Source organism: Nilaparvata lugens, chromosome 3 (genome assembly GCF_014356525.2).
Source record: "Nilaparvata lugens isolate BPH chromosome 3, ASM1435652v1, whole genome shotgun sequence".
Classification (NCBI taxonomy): domain Eukaryota; kingdom Metazoa; phylum Arthropoda; class Insecta; order Hemiptera; family Delphacidae; genus Nilaparvata; species Nilaparvata lugens.
In genome coordinates, this window is record NC_052506.1 from 20,099,648 (window position 1) to 20,124,315 (window position 24,668).

The 24,668-nt window shown below is 34.2% G+C and overlaps 1 protein-coding gene across 1 annotated transcript; it reads left to right on the top strand.

Annotated features, from left to right (window-relative positions):
- The first annotated feature begins 64 nt into the window (after positions 1–64).
- On the top strand, positions 65–20,246 carry LOC111049155 (choline/ethanolaminephosphotransferase 1). Its single transcript, XM_039423223.1, has 8 exons — positions 65–538; positions 5,129–5,276; positions 9,015–9,137; positions 11,069–11,172; positions 12,586–12,717; positions 15,123–15,257; positions 17,252–17,383; positions 20,055–20,246. Exons 1-8 carry the CDS (start codon positions 299–301, stop codon positions 20,220–20,222), a joined length of 1,182 nt encoding a protein of 393 aa, XP_039279157.1. The 5' UTR covers positions 65–298; the 3' UTR covers positions 20,223–20,246.
- The last annotated feature ends 4,422 nt before the right edge of the window (positions 20,247–24,668 follow it).

Genomic DNA, 24,668 nt, shown 5'->3' on the forward strand with positions numbered 1-24,668 from the left:
ACGAACCAATCAGAGCCAAGCTTTCAGCTGCTACGTCGACCTGCTGCTATTCATTTCGTTCCAATTATCAACACTATACGGTGAGAGCGCAGCGCAAGCGGTCCAGTCCAGTTTTATTTTCAGTCATCGCTTCGTTTCGTATCATTTCAGAAGATATGATTGCAATCTCAAACTTGAAAGGTGTTAAGGCCTACGTTTGAACAGCTTTTCGATGAACTTGAGTGAATGTTAAGTGTAAAATGACGTTACTTCTCTACTCAGAATAATTTTCTGATGTGTGTGTGCAAATTGTTCAGAAATGTTGGGATTATTCAAGGATAAATTGTTATCTTCTGGACAGCTGAAACGGCTAGGTGAACACAAGTATAGTTACGAAAGTGTCAGTTTATTGGACCCAATATTGCAACCATGGTGGAATTGGTTAGTGAGCAAAATTCCAATTTGGCTTGCTCCAAATCTAATAACTGTAACAGGACTAATTGTAAATATTTTGACCACTTTGATTCTTGTCTGGTACAGTCCTGATGCGAGAGCTGAAGTGAGTATCACACGTTTCATAACCTATCAATTTTTTCTAATAGTACTAGGTCATGGTATTTGATTAGTTTACAACTCATAGCAGTCTGTTCAGTTTCTATATGTCACATATTATTTTTATAAAAACTTTTAAACTGTTTTAGTAAAATGGTAGCCTATTAAGTACTTTAGCTTGAAAATGGATTTGTAGGTTAAATACAAAACAAACTGGAAATAGAAACTGGATTGTTATAAATCAACAATATTATAAATTTTGTTTCTAATATCACAGTAATTTAATATTTAATTTGATATTATAACTAGATAATGACACATTTGATAAGTGGAAAACTGGTTACTTTAACGTTTACACAACAAAATGCAAGTCATGTGAAATCCCACATCCCAGTTGGTGTGCAATAACATACCAATTACAATAAGAAGATATAGTAAAAATATATAAAAACCATGTGACTGCATGAGGAGATTAAGACTTGAGCTAACCGAATTAGGAAATAGAATGATATTATGTTACAGGGCTGAAATTAGTTACATAACCTTTTACAAAGGGCAGCCTACCTATACTTCATGCCAAATCAATGTCTTATTTGGTATCACAAAATACAATGAGTACCGGTAAACAATGTTCTATCTATGTCATGAATAAGAAATCAAAAACGACTCATATAAATAAAATTACTTATGCCTTATCCTACTACGGTGTAGTGGACTCAGCGCTATCCATTCTGGAGTCCTATGTGGCTGGCAGGCAGCAGGTGGTGTCTCTGGGTTGAGCTTCTTTCTGTCCACTCCCAGTGAGCCACGGTGTATCTCAGGGATTAATCCTGGGACCGATCCTTCTTATAATTATGATAAATGAGCTCGACAGTGATGGTTCAACGCTCTTGTTTGCGGATGATACATCATTGATGTCATCCGGCCGTGACCTTCAGCAGGTGTTGGAAATGTCAGCTGAACATTTGCGGTCTTCTGCCAAATCGATTTTAGTTGAATGCAAACAAGACTCAGCATATCATCTGTAGCTTGTCAAGAAACCTTCCTGGTGATCAAGACCCTGTCAAGCTACTGGGTTTTGTTCTAGACAGTAAACTCAACTGGGTCAGCCATATTCAGCATGTGAACATAAGACTATCCAGAATTTGTTTTCTGCTGCTGAAGCTGAGGGGTCATGTGACTGAGGCCCATCTAGTCATGGTGTACTTACTTGTATACTTGTAGTGATCCCACTGGAAGCCTTTACAGCCGTGGTGGTCATTTTATTCTGTTCTATCTGGATGTCAGGCGTCCTCCCAGAACTCCTTCATAGAATGATAATTCTTTATAAGTAAATGGGTGTATCACGCGCTCTTCCACCGTTTCCTCGGCCTACTCATGTGGGGTCATTCAGCAAAGGTTGTGGACGTACTTAAGCTGCAACAACGGGCTGCCTGAATGATCACCGCGAGCGAATATCGTGCGTATTGCAAGCCCCTTTTTGTTAGACTGTGATCTGTCACTTCCTACTTTTCTGTCTGATGTATGTCAAGAAGAACCAGCAGTACATGTTGACTCGGACTGATGTGCATGAACATAACACCAGACATCGAGAGCTGATTGATATTCCCAGAGTACGCCTTCAGAGATCACAGGTGTGCTTCAGGAGTTCGGCATTGCGATATTTCAATAGGGTGCCTACAGGAGTAAAACAATTGGATCTGAGAGCGTTCGAGATTTGTATCCAAGCACTTGAAATGCAAGGCATACTACAGTGTTGGTGAATATATGAGTGATGATTTGTCGGAAATACTGTCTTGCTAAACATGCCTTATGTATGTTTGTTTTGTGTATTACATGTTTTTGACGCCATCGATCCCATATTATGGGTAAAGGATGCAGATTCAGGTATAAAGGTATTGATCTAATATATGAATATATATTAGAGACGACTGTAGTCTATTACTGTAGCCTATAAGTGTAAGATATTATCTCGACTATAGAAGCTATAGAAAATATATTGCTGAGGAATTGGACCTTCAAGCTGAATTCCAACATACCAGTGAAAAGTGAGCAGCACAGTGGAAGTATAACATCCATAAGTTTGACTATTCCAACTCAGCACGGCCGAGCAAGTCTGAGTAGTTTCATTGGAATCTATGGTATTAATATTCTTACTTTACCGGTCACTTTTACTGACACTGGAATGTGGGAATTCAGGTAAAGTTACCGGTTACATATTAAAGTCTTCACATTAAAAACCGATAGGCTAGCAAGAGACTGAAAGTGAAATGGAAAGGTGAGGAACTGGAGCACTGCCTAACCAAAGTATTTTCGCGTCAAGTTGGATAGCGCTCTTACCTTCAAACAGCACTGCAATGACAATAAAGAAAGTACTTGCCAGGAACAGCATAAGAAAGCTCACTGGATCATCTTGGGGAGTATATCTACAGGTTTTCCGCACTTCAGCACTTGCACTCAGTTTTTCAGCAGCAGAATATGCAGCACCAGTTTGGAGGAACTCAGCTTATTTTCCAATAAGTTGACACATCAGTCAACAAGACTGCCCGATTGATATCAGGATGTTGAAACCTACTCCTGTGAATGAAATATATCCCATAGTTGGTATAGCTATGAAGTAGAAAGTGGTTGCTCAAATCGAGAGAAAGAAAGAAAAGAATGACTCACGTCACACATTTCAAAACCTCAAAGAGCAACGACGGAGATTGAAATCCCATCAACGTTTTATTAAAACAACTAGCGAGCTGACGGTAACACAAGAAGTTCAGCGACTTGTTTTGTGGAGTAGGGAAGCTCCTTAACCAATCATGAAACTGAGAGGGAAAGGAGCTGCCGGTTTCCATCTGCCCCACACTACTTGGAAGCTTGAGAACAGGTGTCACTAGATGTAGGTTGGAGCTTGTGCGATGGGGTTATAGTGAGGATGCAATGTGCAAATGTGAACTGACTCAAAACTATGAACACCTCATGACCTGTCCAAATATGAAAATTCATTTCATGATGGAAGATACTATTTTAGCAAATAACGAAGCAGTTTCTGCGGCTGAATTCTGCAAATAGCAGTTGACTCGGTGTGACTTTAGACACGAAAAAAGAAAATATTCAATTCTGATCATTTTGTACTCACAATAAATTCTATTTTAATGGGTTTCTATAATAACTAGGCTGCGCTAGTATGATTCCAGCGTGAATATACTTGTATAGAGTATTTGGTAAATCTTTCATTTAATTTTCATAATTCAAATGCACAGACTTTTCGATCTCTCTGTATAATGACATAGTTTGCTCGAAATGCCTCAGAATCCTGGTTGTCCACCTCAATCAAAGTCTTAGCTGAAAGGATCAAACTACTCATGTGTGCAATCGTGTTTAGGAATGCACCAGTTCAAAAGACTCCAAAACTTCCTAGGTCCTATTGGTGAGAGCACTGATACAGCATTTGCTGGATTACTGTTGCTTGGCTTACATTGATCTTACTGCTGAGCAGAATACTAGACTGCAAAGATCACTAAATTATGCAGTCTGTTTTATTTTTGGTGGTTGGCGTGATGACCACATCACTCCTTTCTTTAAGGAGCTGGGGTGGCTCAAGCTGATGGAGTGCAGAAGGTACTTCCTTCTGGTCTTACCTTACAAGCTGATAGCCAGGTCTTACCTGGCTATCTTCGAGACTCCTTCAAACTCCTCGCTGACATCCAACCCAATCGTGGCCCTAGGTCTCATCACCTCACACTCCAAATACCACTTCATCGAACTGCTATTTTCAACTCATCTTTCCTCACATCCGCCTGCCTAGCATGCAACTCCCTGCCCTACCACCTGATCCAATCTAATTGATTGGTTTGCTTCAAAAGGAATATGTTCAAATATTTATTTGATGGTGACTAAGCGGTTTGTTCTAATGTAATAAATATTTTATTAAATATTTATTTAAATAATTATTTTTATTGTTCTAATGTAAATTTCATTTCTCTGCGTTCCATTCATTATCATTTACTTCAATATACTCATTCCTATTTCAATTAATTTATTTTATTTTCCATTTCTCCAATCTTTATTTCATCAATCTCATCACCTCACACTCCAAATACCACTTCATCGAACTGCTAGCTTGTAAGTTAAGACCAGAAGGAGGCTCTCCTAAATACGCCTTATACATGAAAATTTCATTTGAAAATGCCAGCATATTATTTCACATATTCATTCATATCATTATGTTGTTAGTTTTTTCCCCACATAATATTGAAATACTAAAGTTATGACTGCCGAGTGATACCCTTAAGCGCCGTTGAGTAGTAGCGTAGTTTTACACTTAGCCTTAATATCCTCCCACTTGTACCTGTCATATTGGGAATATAGGGAAGTGAATTGACACTTCCCTGTCAACTCTGTCCATCTAATTAATTACATTAATTTCATCATTTGTATGAATTCCCACGAATATTTTTCACTGTGTATTGTATTTAATTTATTAATTAATTTAGAAGTGCTATTTTTTTGTTTGATTTTATAAGTGTTTGTCATAGGTCTTGTCTGACCTGGCAATGTAAGATGTACTTGATAAATATCAAATATCTGACTCACTGTATTTTTACAGGCGCCAAGATGGGCATTTCTGGTTTGTGCAATTGGACTGTTTGTTTACCAAAGTCTTGACGCAATAGATGGTAAACAGGCAAGGCGAACGGGGTCGTCGTCCCCTTTGGGGGAACTGTTCGATCATGGCTGTGACTCCATATCTACTGGTAAGATTTTATTCATTCATCAATTAAAACAAATAATATATTGCCGTATCAGATTGTCAATCAAAGTATTAGTCAGCTACTGTAATAAAATCATACTAAAATCACCTAAAATTATATTCATGCTAATTATAATCATACTCAATTTATATCATTCATCATAATGAACAAACCATAAAAATGACTAGTAGATGATCAGCAGAGGAACACACCTTGATCACTTCTCATGATGTTCATTTATCTCAGCCTACGAATCATAAAAATGAAATAAGAAAGAAACATCAGGCTTGACCCCAAACTTGATGAAATTGTATGTCTAAAATCTAGTAATTGAAAAATAATATTAGAGATATCCCGACTAACTCATTTATGACGTTGTAACATGTACAGAGTGCGGCAGCGAAACTTACCTTTTTAAAAGTGAATAAAACTCTTTGTATGGATCAGGAAGTTTCTATTTATTTTTTGTAATGTAGACACATTTATAACGTTTTGTTCCAATTTGTTTTGAATATCAAATCAGGCAGGTGACGCCCCCATTCTCCATACACTAAGTAAACCGATTTCTGGCGTTTTTTTGCTAGCATTACAGGCGTTATGTTGCCAATTTCTTCCCTGATATTTGTCTCCAAATCTTGTAGGGTCCTTGGAAGATCATATAAACAAGGAATTTCAAAAAACCCCATCGATAATCACAAGGGTTAAATCGGGAGATCGGGCTGGCTACTCCAAATCGCTCCTAATTGAGATGAGGAGTTCTAGAAAGTGTTCCTTCTATTGAAGTCACGTTCAGAAAGTTCCTGCACAGTTTCCATCTTGTATGGATAGAAATGAAGATTATCATGAAGAATTCGGAAAGTCCAAGAGCAGACGCATGTTTGCGCGCAGAACGCTGTGGTGATCATAACATTGAAAATTTCACTGCCTCAATGTTCTCAGGTGACCTAATGGGCCGAGGGACTTCAGTTCTTCGTCTTGTCGCACTTGCAGTTTCTCTAAACGTAGTGACACACGTAAAAATTGATTCTTGGTCCGAGACAGTAGCCAAACGGGCTAAAGTTAGTTCAAAATGCGCGAGGGGTTGTGATCACAGAACATCCGCTCGAAAAATAAGTCTCAACGGCAAATTCAAGCTTCTCATTGTTCCAATACATGATGGCGACTGGACATTTCCGGAAGAAAAATTCATGGTCTGGCCTCTCTAACGAGAACAAATTCGCTCTTTTACGAAATTAGCTGACTGAATGGCGTTTACTCTAAAGGTGCATTTTCGTTTGTGCGTAAACTTCCGCAGTCGCATTTTAGACATTAATTTTTTCCAAATTTCAAGTGTGCTAAAACAGCTAATCAAATAACTTTTCATTATGTGTCTTTATCATTAAAGAATTAAACATTTCTAATAATATCAACATATTGCCATTTAAAATTATAAAAAAGTATAAGCTCAACCTGCCCAATTAAAACATAATTCAAATTTTTTTAAGGTTATGTAGACAAATTGAAATCTACCCAATCTGAGATTCTCTCCCTGTCGTGGTCGACGACAGCATTTACGCACAAACGAAAACCCAGCTTATAAAAGGAAATTTCGCTGCCGCACCCGGTATTATAATATTGCAAACATCTTGAACGGTCAACATCAAGTCTATGAATTCCCCCTCCAATTAAATTTAGTCTTGAATCATTAAAGTTTGCCTTCATGATTTCAATAATAATTTAATAGGGAATATTTACAACTAGCCCACCGATTGTATATTTTCTCAAGCTCTCTGAGCTTGCGATTGTCTAGTATAATATTCCAGCTTGATAAGTCTTTTCAATGAAATTCACCTGTTTACTAAGCTAGGCGCATTGTTATTTTATGAATGGGCCGATTGCGTCATTTACACGTGAATGTGCTGTGATCACAAGATCTAGTCTATTCTTCAATCGAAACAAATACAAACATTGTATAAATCAATAAATAACTTTGAACTGAGCGACTATCTCTTTTTATGCTAATCATCTTAGAAATATGCTTGGTGAAGATTATTGTCAGATCAACGAGGAAATTGTTATGTATGACTATAGTCAATATATTATGTTGACAAATGTTGAATATATAATTTATTAAATCTTAAATTTTGGACTAATCTTATTGATAGATGAAGTATAGTTGTTTGTTTGCATTTCTTTTGTCTTTTATAGTACTAATCTTAATGCTGATAGCAAACAGCAAAAACAACCTTTAGTATTTGTCATTCATCTGAAGTGCAATTCGCATTGATTCAAATGACATTTGAAAATCAAATTGAGTTCAGTGTGGATCATAGAAAAACTCATTATTACTTTAGGTCTATTACAACAATCATTAGCAAGCCTCAGTTTCTCGGAATTGCGTTTTTCTGGAAAATTAAAAAAGTTTAATCCATTTAAAAACCTGAACTCTGGTACTTATTATGTGGAATATTTGGGTATTATTATGTTTGGAAAATAACAGATTGGAATAAGTGTTAGTTATTATCACTATTCTTCTGTTTCATCTTTTTAAAACTAACAACAGTTTTCTCTCATGTTTTTCATTGATCTATTTATTCAGATATCTCTCACTACAATCAATTTTTCAATCTTCAACAATCTAAACTTTCTGAAAATTCTGTTGCATTGACCAAATTATCTATTTGAGAAGTTGGCATTGTTGCCTCGAGATGCACTCTTAGCATTGGTACTGCATAGGGAAAAATGAATGCAATCAAAAGATTGTATGTTCAATTTCAATGTAGTAGTAATTTTAATTGCATGCACTTGATCTCAAGTCGTGCTTGAAAATCAGTTCTGCAAATAATGAGTATAGTACGCAAGTATTATTGAACCTTTAATAGACATTATAATTCAAAATGTCTTGAACTAGAACCAGTTAGTATGAGCCTGATCGTCTCCACATTAAAGCAACTGAACTTTTAATGAAATTACATGTAAAAGCTGTTATACCAAACCCTGTTATTAAAATCATATCACACAATGATATTCTAGGATATCATCCACTTTGTACAGACTGAGCTATTTGTTTTTCTACTTGTAGAAATGCGGTAAGGATGTCGTTTTGTAGAACACAAGGAAAAATTATTGATTTTTGTTTTGGTAGCTTAATAACTCATACTTTTGTTAGTAGGTTATGATGTAGTCTGAAAAAGTTACGTCACCAGCCCTGTGTTTTATTTAACGTAAAATCTTTAGATAAATACTGGTTTATTAGTTATATCGAATGAATAAAATTCATTGTTGCATTTTTATTTCGAATTTGTTTTGCCTTAGTATTTTATCTACAAATGTTTTCACATCAGTGTTATTTGTTACATTAATAAATAAATAAAATGAATTTAATAATCTCTATTGAAATACTGAGTAAATCCATTGAAATTGTGCACTAAGATGGAAATAAATAATATGATAATTCAGTTTGTATGGAGGTTCATCACATGATAATGATTACAGTAAAGCTGCGTTTACACCAAAGTTATTAACAAAATGTTTATTTTTCCGTCCTTATAGATTCTATTAGATTGAACATAACTTATCATACACATGATGTGTGTTTGTCAAGCTCCGTTTAATCTAATAGAATCTAAAAGGACGGAGAAATAAACATTTTGCTAATAACTTTTGTATATACTCAGCTTAACGGAACTCTTCATGGTAGTTGATAGAATTTTAATTTGTATTTTCGTTGAATAATTATAAAATTGTGTATTTCTGTTGCAGTGTTTGTTGCACTATCCGCATGCATAGCTGTGCGACTTGGTTTCAACCCTGTTTGGATGTTCTTTCAGACATTCTGTGCAATCACACTTTTCTACTGTGCTCACTGGCAAACCTATGTGTCAGGTGTGTATTTTCTCATATTACAGTGTCCTTCTAAATAGACATAAGGCTGGCCACTAACGACTATTTCACTTCTGAAAAGCTTTTTTTTAGCAAGGCTGAAAGCAGGCAGACAACCATGGATAAGGGGGGACAAACCAATCATGCAAAAAAAAAAACAACCAACACAAACAAAAAACAAGAAACCATAAGTCAAAACCACACTATTGTGTGAGTAATGGATACAATTTAGCGACTGACCTCTTATAAGTACCAGCCTTGAGACGAACATTAGCAACGCGGACTATACCGTCACTTCCGGGTAACACCTGCTGAACAATACCCAAGGGCCACTGTAATGGGGGTAAGTTGGGTTGATTGACAATCACCACGGTTCCCACCTGGAGAGGAGGAGTCTTCTTGGACCATTCTTTACGACCTTGCATTTCATGGAGGTACTCTTTTCTCTATCGGCTCCAAAAAGATTGAATAAGCTGAGTTACAAGCTCATAAGAGACGATTTTTAGGAACGTCCTGCACGTCAGGCATTGGAAAGTACTTTGAATGTGTCAGCGTCAAAAAATGGGCGGGTGTTGGAGCGAGCGGTTCTCGCGTGGACACACAATGGTCTCGAATTAAGAACGCCATAAATTGGACCAAGACCGTGTTTCAACTCTTCGTAGGTGAGAAGTTGATCCCCAATCACACGAAACTAGTGGGATTTTACCGATCTAATATTCGACTCCCAATGTCCTCCGTAGTGAGGTGCACCAGGCGGAATAAATTCCCAATCAATTCGATAGTCGGATAATTGGATGATCAATGTTTTTTGAACCTGGCCACAAGTCTATCAAACATGTCTGAACAGACGTGTCTTCGAGCGAAAAATACATAAGGAGGAATGGCTTCGAACAAAAACAGCTGTTTTACAGCAAGTTATAACATAGAATAAACATCTAATAACAATAAATAATCCACTGGAGAATCACAAATTATTATGATACAAAAATAGTTTTACCTCAAATATAGAGCAGCAAATAAAACTAGTAGTTCTGTGAACAGTAGACCTCACGCAGTATTCTCATCCACAAGTACCTGATTGAAACTATAGACCTTATGGAAATGCAGCAATAGACTGGCTTCTCCACACATCTGTGTAATCTCTTGTCAGCTGATTTATGATGATTAATTCTATAGTCTGATTTTTACTCTAATATGGCGTATGAAGGAGGCTCCTTTTTCCTTTTATATTATCCTTGAAATGCAAAATTTCCAAAAAACTTCTATATACGTCGACGCGCAATTAAAAAAGGAACATACCTGTCAAATTTCATGAAAATCTATTACCGCGTTTCGCCGTAAATGCGCAACATAAATAAACATTTAAACATTAAGAGAAATGTCAAACCGTCGACTTGAATCTTAGACCTCACTTCGCTCGGTCAAAAATAAAAAATCGAAGACACAGATACCTAACCTTAACAATTTTTTTTTGTAAGCCTTTCGCCGATGACACAACTCTTGTCTGAACAGATATGTCTGACCGAAGAAATGTTGGACATACTTGTCCTGTTGTGAGCCTCAGGCTAAAGCGACTTGGTCGGCCCAAGCCGCCTTGATACGAACTTGTGACTTGATACGTATGACCATTATTAAAATGGAGGTAATTTGGTATCTTAATCCCAATTCAGGATAGGCGTGGAAGTGGCAAAAAGACGCGTATGATTGTTTCAAATTGAAGCCATAATTTATCAAAGAGAACTCAGAGTTCTGTAGACAGCCTTACCAAGCTTCAATTGTTTTCTATTAATATTTATACATTTTTGTGCATATTAAATGCACAACTTGTCTGAGAAAGTTAAAGCTTTCAAATTAGTTATAAAATTTGATAAATATATTTGCTAACATTCTTATTTATATTATATATGTATAATAATTTGTCTTTTAATTTAAAGGTACATTACGGTTTGGCAGAATCGACGTCACAGAAGCTCAGTTTACAATAATGGGCATTCATCTAGTATCGTTCATCTTTGGACCAAAAATCTGGGAAACACAGGTCAGATTTTCTTTCACAACTTTCAATTCTCTTGATCTATTGAATTTAAAGTTTGAATTTTGTTGAACATAATTTCCTACCATATTTCTGTTCAAATATGTATAGTTCAATTCCAAAGGGAACATAACTAAAAATTTAATAATTCAGGAGGGTTTTATTTTCCTACATCTTGATAAATCGATCAAAATATAGTTCGCCACGTCCTGGGATTCATAATACAATAAAATAATTATTAATATCAAAATGAAAGACAAATCTCTGAAATCTTTAGTTGTAATATTATTGATGACGTTCAGTTAATTTTATTGATTCACGGTAAAAGAAGGGCAGATTCTTGAAATTACTTTCCCACATCATTTTTCAATCGACATTTTGTTATTTAAATGTTTTGCTTCTCATTTTATCTCCTATAAGGTGCGTAGTGAATCGTGGTAATAATATATTTATCCAAATTCAATCATTATTCTGAGTGCCCTGAAATACCACCAAAAGTTCCACAATTAGTTCTGCATACTGCAGTAGATAATTTCTTTATAAAATTTTAATGAGATGATGATTAACTGCTATATCAATTCAGCTCTGATAGATACTTCTCCACGTATCTTTTCATCCATTTTTCCATTTCCATCACCTCGGCTCATATCTATCAGATAGCTGAAGATTTTCAACCAGAGTAGCCTATATTACTGTCCTTATCAATGACTTCCTAGTTATGGCGTTTAAATTCTGAAAGTGACAAAGCAATTATTGAAATTAAATGTACAATCGCAGTGAATTAAAATTTTTCTAATTATAAATTTGTATTATTTGATATTTTCAATTAGTAAATTCAATATTAACGTGGGTATGTTCATGTTTTTGAAGGGACGGATTCAAAGATCCAAAGGTTCAAAGGACCTCACACGTCAACCGAAGCTTATTGTGTGTCTGTAACGTGTGTAACATTCAATAATAGTTTTCTTTGTGTAACCCAAGAACTATTTTCAAAAATATTTCTATGCATTTTTTTCTAGAATTCTTTTCTTATCAATTTTTTTGTAGACTAATTTGATTCTACTGAATTAAAAGTATTTTCAAAAACTTGAATTATTCTAAGGATTTAAGGTCATGTAATAAGCATTTTACCCGGGTTCAGATGAAATTAATTATCAAGTGATTGTGTCCTCTCTTAGATGGTTGACCATTGCAGCTTTGATTATATCCTGCCGTGGATATTCTGGGTGTGTCAATTTTTGAAAACGAGTTCGATCTTTTTTGTATAAATTTCTACACCACTGGGGATTGCTTTTAATAAATTATGTATATCAAATCGATCTCTAATGAACGATTAGTAAATTTTCTGAAAATCCCTTGATTTTTGATTTTGTTGAAAAATTAGCTCAAACATTGTAGGCTAAATGGAATATTTTCTAGGTGCTGTTTGACTTTTTTGAACTGCGCTACACTGTAGGCATAATGACAGTAATTTGTGGATCGGTCGCTCTGTTCAATACGCTCACAGTGGTGTTTACTGGTGGGGTGGGCAAGAATGGGTCAACTGTTGCTGTAAGTCTTTCTAGAAATCTGATTGGTAGACGATATCAGCTCTTCGTATTCGGGTTTCATTTTGCATGCGCCAGCTCAGAGAGAATTGTCTTAGCTCATTCAATGTGTGAGTTTTCAATTGTCTCTAACAAATAAAATTGGGGGTTTCGCTATTAACTAAGATATCTGTGACTGCTTGTTTTCAGATCGTGAAATAACAATATTGTGGCTTTGAATTATTGGAGTACAGTTGATAAGGAACTCTCTGTCATTTGGTATCTGCACGCTTGTCGTGATGAATGTTATACTATTCATCTAGTTGGAATTCACTTGAAATGGGGTTTCGTTGTAATTATAGTTGTATTATCAACGGGTTTCTCTAGAGTCGTGATTATGGATCAAACACTTCATACACATACGTGTGAAGGTGAAGATGAGGCAAAGTAGAAGCAATCATTTTAACACTGTTGTAGAACACATTATCTAAACCACTTCACAAATATATGTCTGTGCACTAATACTGTTTTTGTATTTATACAGGTAAAGGAACATAATTTTGTTATAATAATTACGTTTACCTAAAACTAGTTCTTAACTAAATTATGTTAACAGTCATTGATATAAAACTCGCTCTACACAGTTTGATTACTGTCAAACTAGTCCTATAACACAGTTCTTGATGACAAATCAATCACATTTTCTGTATTTACATATTTAGTTGAATATTATTATGGTACTTCGAGTGCAGTTTAATGAGTTATTTGATTGATTATTTGCCATTATTAGGGCGGAGTTATGACTCCAGGACCTCTCTGCCACACAACCCTTAATGAGTAAAATGAATGTTATCTATTTACCAATTATTGTAGAAAATTGAAATTCAACCCCCTAAACAGCTCGTTATCATAATAGGAAATGCTATAGAATCCTAAAGTAGGGCATAATCAGAGTAAGTGTCTCACTGAAACAGGTCTTAATGAATAAGGTCAATTGATTGCTTTTTACTTGTACAGTTTTCCAACTTTGAAATGAAGATGAGTTCCAACATTTCAGTAAAGATTATTATTTTGAGCTCGATGATTTCCAAACTCAAAATTAAATATTTCCTTTCATATGTATATCGTATATTTGACGATAATCGGATGACATAAATAGATATTCTTAATCCGATCATGTGTATAATCTTCCTAGAGCTTGAATGCGCGTAAACTTGCTTCAGCTTTATGAAATAGAATTTTATCAAAAAAGCAAATCAACTTTGTATTATAATTTATTGCCAGGCTTGAAAATGTATAAGATATTTATATTTCATTGTTCCAAGTTGTAATAATAATTTTCCAATGATTATTTATCACCGTGTATATACAATATGAAATATATATATAGACTGATTAATCTTGGTTATCACATAGTATTCAGGTATCATACCTAATAGGTTTAATACCTTTTCTTATTTTTGTTGATCGCGTAAAAATTTATTTAAACTTACTTTTGCGGCCTCCTTTTGAAAAAGAATACATTTCGCTCAATTAATTGTATTCCATTCAATTCGTATTTTATTACTAAATTATTCTAAAATCAAAAGATTCCGTTATTTTAGAATCTTTCTTAAAACTATATAAGTCAAGATGTTTCAAAATTTGCTAGAATCCTTTGATTGAAGCTAGGTGAATTAAAGTTTCAAAGAAAAAAATTATTTCAAACGTAGATTCACTTTTTTATGTCATATTAGAGAAATAGTTATAGATTTTGTTCCACAACAACTGAACACTTTTCTTGTTTTGAATTCCGATTCATGTGATGCATTCGTATTCATTTTGTTACAAAATGTTCCATTATTTATAATATTTGATAATAAAGAAATAATGTTCGAATAATTAAATAATTTTTCATTATTTATAAAATATTTGATGAAAAATTGAAGGTATTCAAATTTCGTAATCTTTTCAAACCTCCCCCAATTTATCTTATCAGCTTTGAAATCCTTGTTTCTCCTGTCTTTACTTTACGTATATAATATTCAACTTTAATTAATTATTATCTCCACTATATTCAACCTTCAATTAATGTATATTTTCATACCCTTACTACTGGACCTCATTATATAATCTGATATGAATATATGAGCTGATATGAATATATACCTACTATAGGAAACTGTTCTCAAACTTTGTCCTGCGTTATCTCTCCAACTTTTTTATTTTAGTTTTTTATGATCACTCACATCATTATTCCTCTCAATAATCTTTAATCATTCCTTGAACATTTTTTTAACTCATACCTTTGAAAGAGGAACATCAGAGGACGGACGTATTGGGGTTCATTAGAATTATTCTCGAGAATCTCCCACCCCAAACTATTTCTCATCCATTTGATGAGCAATTTTCCAAATTCTATGTGACTGAAACGTTGAGTTTTTCTCTTAGATCGTGGGTCCGTATGTTGTGACTCTCCGAGACCCGATTCTTCTCGGTGTATCTTTGGGATACTTTGTCGTTTTCTGCACATTTTGTCAGAATTTTCTCAGCGGCGGAGCTGGCAAAAATGGGTCGACTGTTGCTGTAAGTTGATCTAACGAAATGGGGCGAAAACTGTGGGAAGGCGAATCTTTGCTTAACTAGTGGCTGATGCACCCGTTTTAGAGCCCGCATTTCACCTTTTCCTCATCATTTGTATATAATTTACATGAAGTTTCGATTATGCGAGAGCTTTGATGAGAGTGCTTGTTTTTATTTGGATAATTTGACGATAGTTTAGTAATTTTTCTTGTTTTTCTAGCTCAGTCTACTGTATTATTTCGAAAGTGTAATGTAAATATTCTTCTTGAGCTATTCTATTGAAATTGAACTCCGATCTAAATATTTGTATCCTCTTAAACTTGATAAGATTCTCTATAAGTTTGTGAGGAATGTGAATCATGAAACGTATGGTTATAGAGTGAGGAAATAATCTCTTATCAAACTAAATGAGGGATAAGCCTACAGACATGGAAATAGAAAATACTATTTTATTCGTTTTCTACATTTTGTTCACGAAAGTGGTATCTTGTTATAAGATACTTGTTCAATATATATTTTATTATTTGCAGAAAATAAAATAAGATCCAACAAATATATCATACAAGTGTCGCTATATGTAGTAACGTAGTAACTCTTTGTTCAATTGGCATTTAAAATACCTTCAATATTATTTTATCTATACATTCGTAATTTTCTCTGAGTTAAACAGTAGTTACAGTTAATAACATTATGGAACAATATCATTCAAGAATAGTTTGTTTAAGCTTTTTTGAATGTAGGCTGCCCCTTATCAAGCTATAGGATGCATTTATTCCATACGACTATAATTAGCTTCTTTGCTAGTAGAATTTTGAACCTGTTTCATAGAATCAACGAGAACATTATATTGTTAGAAAACATTTTAGCACAATTCCAGTCATTTTAAAACAGTCTCAGAATTTATTTTATTTGCTTTTAAAGCCGGTTTCCGAGTTTGGGATTTAGCTAAGTTCTAGACTTTGAACAGCTGGAGTCAAAAAATTGGCTTTCCGAAACGGGGCGTGATCGTGGTCCACGTTTAAATTAAATTTCGAAAAACTAGAAAATTGAACACAAAATAAAATGAAAATAGTGTGAAGTTTCAGCTATTTTGAATTATTTAGGAATGTATTTCGTCAGAGAAAAACGTTGCCAATATTATAGAAATGAGAAAATAAAGATTATCATAAAAACAGCGAACTATGCCCCGTTTCGGGAAGCCAATTTTCTGACTTCAACTGTTTAAAGTCGAGAATTTAACTAAATACCGAGCTCGGAAGCCGGTCCGAATGTAATCATTTATTGTGCCAGAGCCTTTAGAGAAAATTTAGAAAAACAGTTCCTTTCAACCATAGGAGTTATTCGACTGTCTAGAGCCTAACCTGCTCTATATTCTAGTGATGAAGTAGTGTAGTCGTTCGCGCCTTAATGATAGTTCTGAACTGGCAGATCATGCTTTCAGTGTGATATGATTGCGTGATTCAAATATTCATATCGTTTGGTAATTTATAAGTATATTGTGATTCACATAGTTTGGAAACGTTATAGTATAAATATTGTGTCACCTTTCACCAAAATAAACATTATTGATTTGTTTCATTCATGACAGTAGTTCTGGTTTGGCTTTTGTTAGACTTGATCCTCAACTCCGAAGTTTTTTGTGCATTAATTTTATCAACTGAACGTTTGCGTTTGTTTGACTTGTTTATCACCTCCGATAATATTTCCCACGTTTTTGTGCAATAATTTTATCAATTGAACGTTTGATGTTTGTTTGACTTGTTTCTCACCTCACTAAACAACATTTTCCATTTTTTTGTTGCAATTATTTATCAATTAAACGTTTGGCTTTTGTTTGACTCCTTTTCTATCGACTAAATTCAGAACTATTTAAGTTTGATTTCTGCAATCAATCCATCACTTGGCTTTTGTTTGACTTATCGCCTAGAACATTTTCATGATGATGATGGACTTTCCTAGCGATGTGATTTGAATTGAATGTTTTTGCGGTTGTTTAGCTGCCCTGGGCCAATGTTGAGCTGAAGCTAATGCCCGTATTTGTCGGTAGCCTAGTTGCCGTATACCTCTTGCAGGCCCACTTCTCAGTCATATTCACCGGAGGGGTGGGCAAGAACGGTTCATCTGTAGCTGTGAGTTCACACATACCCTCACAAACATATCTCTATCTCTCTTCCTTATTAAAAATAAAATATCCTCTTATTATAATTATTTGATATAAAATATATCTTTTAATATTATATCTAAATATAAATACAGTGTATGTATTCAAGTATAAATCTCTCTCTCTCTCTTCAAAAAACTAATCTAATATCTCTCTTTCTCTCTACATAATCTATACCTTTCTTACTCTTTCGGGCTGTGGGAAAGTGGAAGGCTGTGGGTTGATTGGAAGAGGGGACTGTCACTGTCTCAAATTAAATTTTATTATAAATACATTGGAATTTAGCCCGCAGCACTTGTAATGTAAAAATAAATTCCATTTTGTACCTTTCTCTTTCACTCTCTCGCTCCATCTATCTATCTACCTTCCTTTCTTTCTTCGTAGAATCTTCTTATGCCAATAATTGATTAATGTAAGTGTGGTAGAGTACTTTATATATTCATACAGTGTATGACTTGCTTCTTTACCCCTGGAAATGTGTATTGTCTCAAAAATAACATTAATGCTCTCTAACTTTACACTCGTATCTCAAGTTAACTAGAATGCAATTCAATTCACAATACAGTAATAGCTTCTTAACCTCTGAAAATCTTTAATATCTTGAAAATATACCATTAATTCTCTCTTTCTCTTACAATTATTTGTTGAATGGAAATGAATTGATTATTGTAGAAACTGGAATAAAATATTGCAATAGTTGAAGTATTTGATAGTTTTGTATTGTAATGTGACCGGGGTTTTTCGATTACCGTACCGCTGTTGTGGATGGTCTACTATACAAAACCAAACTTCTCCAACACAACAACAACTATTCCAACCGTAACAGTAGTTGAATTAACCATAGTTGTCATCATGGTAGGCAAAAGTGGAGTATGATCAAATCTTTACAATAACTACGAGTATGAATAATTATTTCATGAAAGTAGATGAAAATCTTTTTGTATACAGAAATTTATTCAATAGATGTATTCTCTTAGAACTGTTTCTTCATGAATTATTATTGGCATGGCTGACTTGAGTTTATCAAAACTGTAGTTATTGGTGGATTGCTTATCTACCCTAACGTAGGTTAATTATTTTGAAAATTAAAATCATTTTATAGGTTATATATAACTGTTCATAATCAATGATTGAATTTAGCTAATCAATTTTAGAGCATTACATAATGGAAATTATTAATGCTGGAATAAAACATGAGTAGGGTGTAGGCTAATAGGCTAAAAGTAAATAAATAATTTTATGCTATTCATTGAAATATTTTTTAAAAAAGGGGTTTAAAACTAATCATAGACTACTCACTTCTCAAAAAAAAATTCATACTTAGTAGCAAGTAAACTGTAAGTAGTGTTTTGATTTTTTCTGGTTATTGTTCGATAAAATGTTTCATTACTCGAATCTTCCTGGATTTGAAATAAGTGCATCAGCAACAAAAGATTAGCTTTTATATCTAAACGCTTTGCATGCTGGATTATTGTTTTGTAAATTCTGAATTTGCCCACTAACTGCTTGTTGAGGGAGAATATAGTTCTTCCGGTGAGTTTCTTTGGTAATCTTTTCTGTACTACGAATAAAATTGTAAAATCTTATTTCTTAGGAAAATAATACAAGGAGACTAACAGGTATTTGCATGTTGTTTGTAGTTGTTGTTGGTTGCTTCTGAATCTTTCTTTGTTTTTTGTGACTTTGCATTGATCTCTACTAATATTGAAATTGTATATATTGAATTCAGTGTTTAAGTTCAGTCCTTATTCGTTCTCAAATTGCATTCATATCCACTAATATTTCATTTGTATCAATTTAATTCAATGTGTTTTCATATTCTTTACTTCATCTCATGTCAAAGGTTGTAATATTAAAAAATATTTCTAAAACCCTTTAATACTGCTGAAAAAATGAAATAATCTATTGTTGAGCAGCTGAAAATATCACAATTGGATTTATTTCAGTACCACTGTAGTGATAATGCAGTTCATCGCTTCATCATTTTTATTGTGAATGTTTCTGTACTATTAGTTCAGTTGGTATAGATTCTACTCATACAAACATTCCTGTTTCTCAGATCTTCGAGTTTGTTATTATTCATAATATTAATTGTGTAATCAAACATCAATAATGCATCTTAATACTTAGATAAAAACTACACTTATTCATTTCGCTCCATAAGACTAAACAAGACACTAAAATTAATATTTTATTTCAAGGAATATAGGAAATTGGCAAAAGCAATCAAGATGTAAAACTAATAACTATTTGCTGCTATTGTCATAACACTTGAAGTAATATATATTATTTTTTTCGTTTTTCTCGGTTATTCATTCATCTGTAGATTCCGTGTGATTAGGAATTAATTAGTTTAAAATAAATTGAGTTGTGATAATTTCAAGAATTAAATGACTAATTTTCGTTTTTTCTTATTTTCTTTTTTATCTATCTTTACAATGAGAATTCAAATAAATTTCTTATGCAGACAAGTTGAAGCCTAGCATGACTATTGTTCACAGTGTACATCAATGTAATTCATAATTCACAAAAAAATAAATCAGAATAGAGGATCATTCACTGTCACAGTACTTGTAGAATTATTAATTAAGCTGATTCGTTTCTAGAAATTTGGTTCATCCTTTCTTTTTGTTGATCAGGGAACGAGTGTACTGTCACCAGTGATCCCTCTCACTCTCGCCGTGTTACCTGCTTGTATAATATTCATGAAGAGCGAACAAAACGTTTATGAAAATAATCCGGCTGTTTATATAATGGCTTTTGGACTGGTAGCTGCTAAAGTAACAAACAGACTTGTGGTAAGTTGATAATTAACTATTTCCAATCTGTTTTAACTGTTATTGATAAATTTAACTGATAATCTCGAATCTTTAACTGATTCTGATACTTGATGCTGGTTTCCTTGGAATTCATTGCGACTGTATTTGGGCAAAGAAGAGTTCAATTTTATTCGGCTAATCTGAGAATGATTGGAGCACTCAATTTTATAATGGGAGTTGTTTTTTAACTTGTTTGTTTGAATTCTGCATTTATGTATCCCCTCTACACACAGATGGATAGTCTAGTAAGGGGATTCCAAAATATGTTGTATATTGTATTTCATATTCGTGTATTATGTTTTTTGGAAATAAACTGAAATAACCCTATCTACATGAAAAATGAAAATATTGTTCATGCTCAAAATACCTGATAATATTTTGGTAAATTCTACTAAATTGTGTATAAACTTGTTTGGTCTTCTGATTATAACAAATTGTATATATCAAAAAAAAAAAAAATAATAATGTGAACTGCAATAATAATAATAATATTTTAGACGTTTAATTATACCATCCTTTTAAATTTAAGCAAATTTGTTTTCAAGAATAATAAATTGGGCCGTTATATTGGGTCAATTTACCTACGGTGTGCGCCATAAAAAAATTAGCGGTCTATTTGCAGATTCTATTATAGTAGAGGGATTTCAAGATTTCAAGGAAGCTTTTTTGCTCCAAAACCCCCTCCCCCCTCTCCCCCCTCGTCCATCCCGCCTCCTCTTCCCCCCGCCTGTAGGGTGGGGGGTGTTCTAAAAATAGATTTCCCCTTCCCCTTGCCCAGTGGAGGTGAGGGGGTTGAAAAGAGAGAGATATATCTTTCTCTCTCTCTCTTTCTCTCTCCCCTTCCCCTTGCCCAGTGGTGGTGAGGGGGATGAAAAGAGAGAGATATTTCATCAAATTTTGTTGCATTGCCTGGATATAATCTTTTCCGGAATGATAGATTAAATAAAGCTTGTGGGGGTGTAGCAATTTATGTGAAAGAAGGTATCAAAACAAAAGTTTTAATCACATCTAAACAAGAGTATTGTTCCAGACCAGAGTTTATGCTACTTGAATTATCCTTATCTAGTACTGATAAATTACTCGTTGGTATCTGTTATCGCCCACCAAAAATAGGTCATTTCACAGATTTCGAAAGTGCCTTGCTTTCTCTTATGCCTTGTTATAACCGTATACTAGTTATGGGGGATATGAACACCGACTTGAACATGACAAATCGTAACTTTGACTACTTTCAACTGACTACAATTTTCCAATGCCTAAACATGACTATTTTACCTCTTGATCCAACTCATCATACTAATGAATCAGACACACTCATTGACCTTCTCATTGTTAGTGATCACAATGAGGTTGTTCAAGCAGGCCAAATCTCAGTCCCAGCTATTTCTAGACATGATTTGATCTACTGTGTACTTTCCCATAAGATACCCAAGCCAGAACAGAAAATTATCACTTATAGAGACTTCAAAAACTTTGATGAAGCCGCCTTCCTGACTGATGTGGCTCAGACTCCATGGCATCAAATTGAAGCATTACCCTCAGTTGATGACATGGTCAAGACTTTCGAGAATTGGACTTTGACTTTGTATGACAAACATGCACCTTATGTGACAAGGAGGATTAATAGAAAACGACGAGTACCGTGGATGACTGAAGACATACTTAAGATGATGGGACGTAGAGACAAAGCACATAGAAAATTTAAAAAGACATTTGACTTGGACAGTTTGATAGAGTATAGGAGCCTTAGAAATAGGGTTAAACAGGAATTACGGAACTCAAAGATTAGGTACTTGAATTCGTTTATGACAAACAATAGACAAGACTCTAAATCACTTTGGCAGGGAATAAAAGAATTCGGGCTTGGCAAAGAGAAATCGAATCCACAAATTGACTTACCATTGAATAATATAAATGACCATTTCGTTTCACACTCTAACCAACGCGACGAAGTTGTCATTGCTAATCACATTGATGATCTTGAAGAGCAGGTTACAAACTTAGATTTACCAATCACTGATCAATTTCATTTCCATCCAATCTCAGAAGAAGACACTTTCAGAGCAATTCAACGTATTCATAGTAATGCTATGGTGTAGACAAAATTCCTATTAAATTTATCAAGAAGATGTTATTTGCTGTTTTACCAACCATTACATACATTTTCAACAAGTCACTTGAAGAAGGCATTTTCCCTGAAAACTGGAAGTTTGCTCTGGTTCGCCCTCTAAATAAAGTTCCATCACCCAATAAAGTTGAGGATTTTAGACCAATCAGTATTTTACCTGCATTGTCCAAAGTGCTAGAAAGACTCATTCATGCTCAAGTTGTAAAATTTCTAGACAACAATAGTAAGCTTCATAACTTTCAATCAGGCTTTAGAAAATTCCATTCAACTGAGACAGCTCTGCTTCGTGTCACTGATGATATAAGGTTAGCTATGGACCAAAGAAAATGCACCATCCTCACCCTATTTGATTTTTCTAAAGCATTCGATACTGTTGATCATACAGTCCTTCTGAATAAGTTGGCTATTCTTGGTTTCAGTCACAACTCGTTAGTTTGGTTTAAATCCTATCTATTAGGTAGGAAACAATGTGTATCTGTCGGTGACAAAAAGTCAACTTGGAAAAACGTTATGCATGGAGTACCACAAGGTTCAATTTTAGGCCCTCTCCTCTTCACTTTGTATGCTAATGACCTTTCTTCCATTATCAAATTCTCCAGTTTCCATACTTATGCAGACGACCTTCAAATCTATTTAAGCTGTCCCATAACAAAAATTAATGAAACAGTTGGAATAATGAATCAGGATATCAATTCGATAGTGGAATGGACAAAGAAAAATGGCCTTAAGCTTAATCCCATCAAAACACAACCCATTATAATTGGATATTCTCGTCTTATAAACAATATTGACCTTGAATCGATTCACAAAATTAGTGTAGACGGTAATGACATTCCTTACTGTAGCTCAGTTAAAAATTTAGGCATTATTATGAATAATACTCTTGACTGGTCAGAACAAGTGAACAAAACTTGTAAAAAGGTATTCTCAGCCATGCATGCATTGAAGAAAATGCACGATATCCTCCCTAGAAACATTAAATTATTATTGGTTCAATCTCTCATCTTCCCACATTAATGTATTGTAATTCTGTTCTTAACGATATGCAAGTCACTTTGAATGATAAACTACAGCGTTGCCAAAATTATTGTCTACGTTTCGTCTACTCTCTCCAACGCCATGATCATATCACCCCAGCCCACATTGCTAGTTCACATTAAAGCTTCCCGATCAGAGGCTTTTTCGAATAGTCAAGCTTGTTAGAGATATCTTGATATACGGTAATCCGAACTATTTTAAAGATGATTTCAAATTTGTCTCTGAAGGTAGGAGGATAGATGCTTCACATACTAGAACCGGAGAAAGTACTTTAAGGATACCCAATCATCGAACTACTATTTTCACAAAATCCTTCTTAGTCAGTGCCTGTCGTGCATGGAATGCACTTCCTGTTTCTATCAGGTCCATCGAGAGCCGAGCGAGCTTCATCCTAACTTTAAAAAAACATCTTTTGGAACAAATGACTGAAACTGTCCGGCCCTAGAACGATCACATGACATCCATCCCCCACCCATCCCACAAATACAAACCTTTAAACCATGTTATAGAACGAATTGTATATATATATATATATATATATATTATATAAACTCATGTTATTTCAATTATCCACTGCATAATGCTGTATATTACTGAAAGTTGATAACCCTGATCTACTTTCAGCCTACTTCATTTTATTAATCAATTATTTGATCTTATCTACCTATATAATTATTTTACTCTATCAATTTTCTGTTTTTTTCTCTTTAATATTCATATTGATTAAAACTTTTACAATATTAATAAATAAATCCTTAGTTTAAATAACGAAATTAACGTTTTGGTAGAGAGTTAGTGGGGAGGATATTTTTAATATTCTTTCCGAAGAATGGACATTGATATGTCCAAAGCTCCGCCAATTTATGTAGATGCATAACAATATGATTATTATCTATAGTTATTATATTACAAACTGCTTTTTCATATCATATACAGTTCAATAATTATTTTCTTAGTCTATATTATGTAAATTCATCTATAATTTTGCTGTATTGTAAGCTATTGTATATAAGTGTATAAGCCAGTATATATTGTAATCTACATAAATAAAGTACTCAATCAATCAATCAATCAATCAATCAATCTAAAAATGGATTTCCCCTTCCCCTTGTCCAGTGGAGGTGAGGGGGTTGAAAAGAGAGAGATATATCTTTCTCTCTCTCTTTCTAAAAATAGATTTCCCCTTCCCCTTGTCCAGTGGTGGTGAGGGGGTTGAAAAGAGATATCTCTCTCTCTCTTCCTTCCCCTTGCCCAGGTGAGGGAAAAAA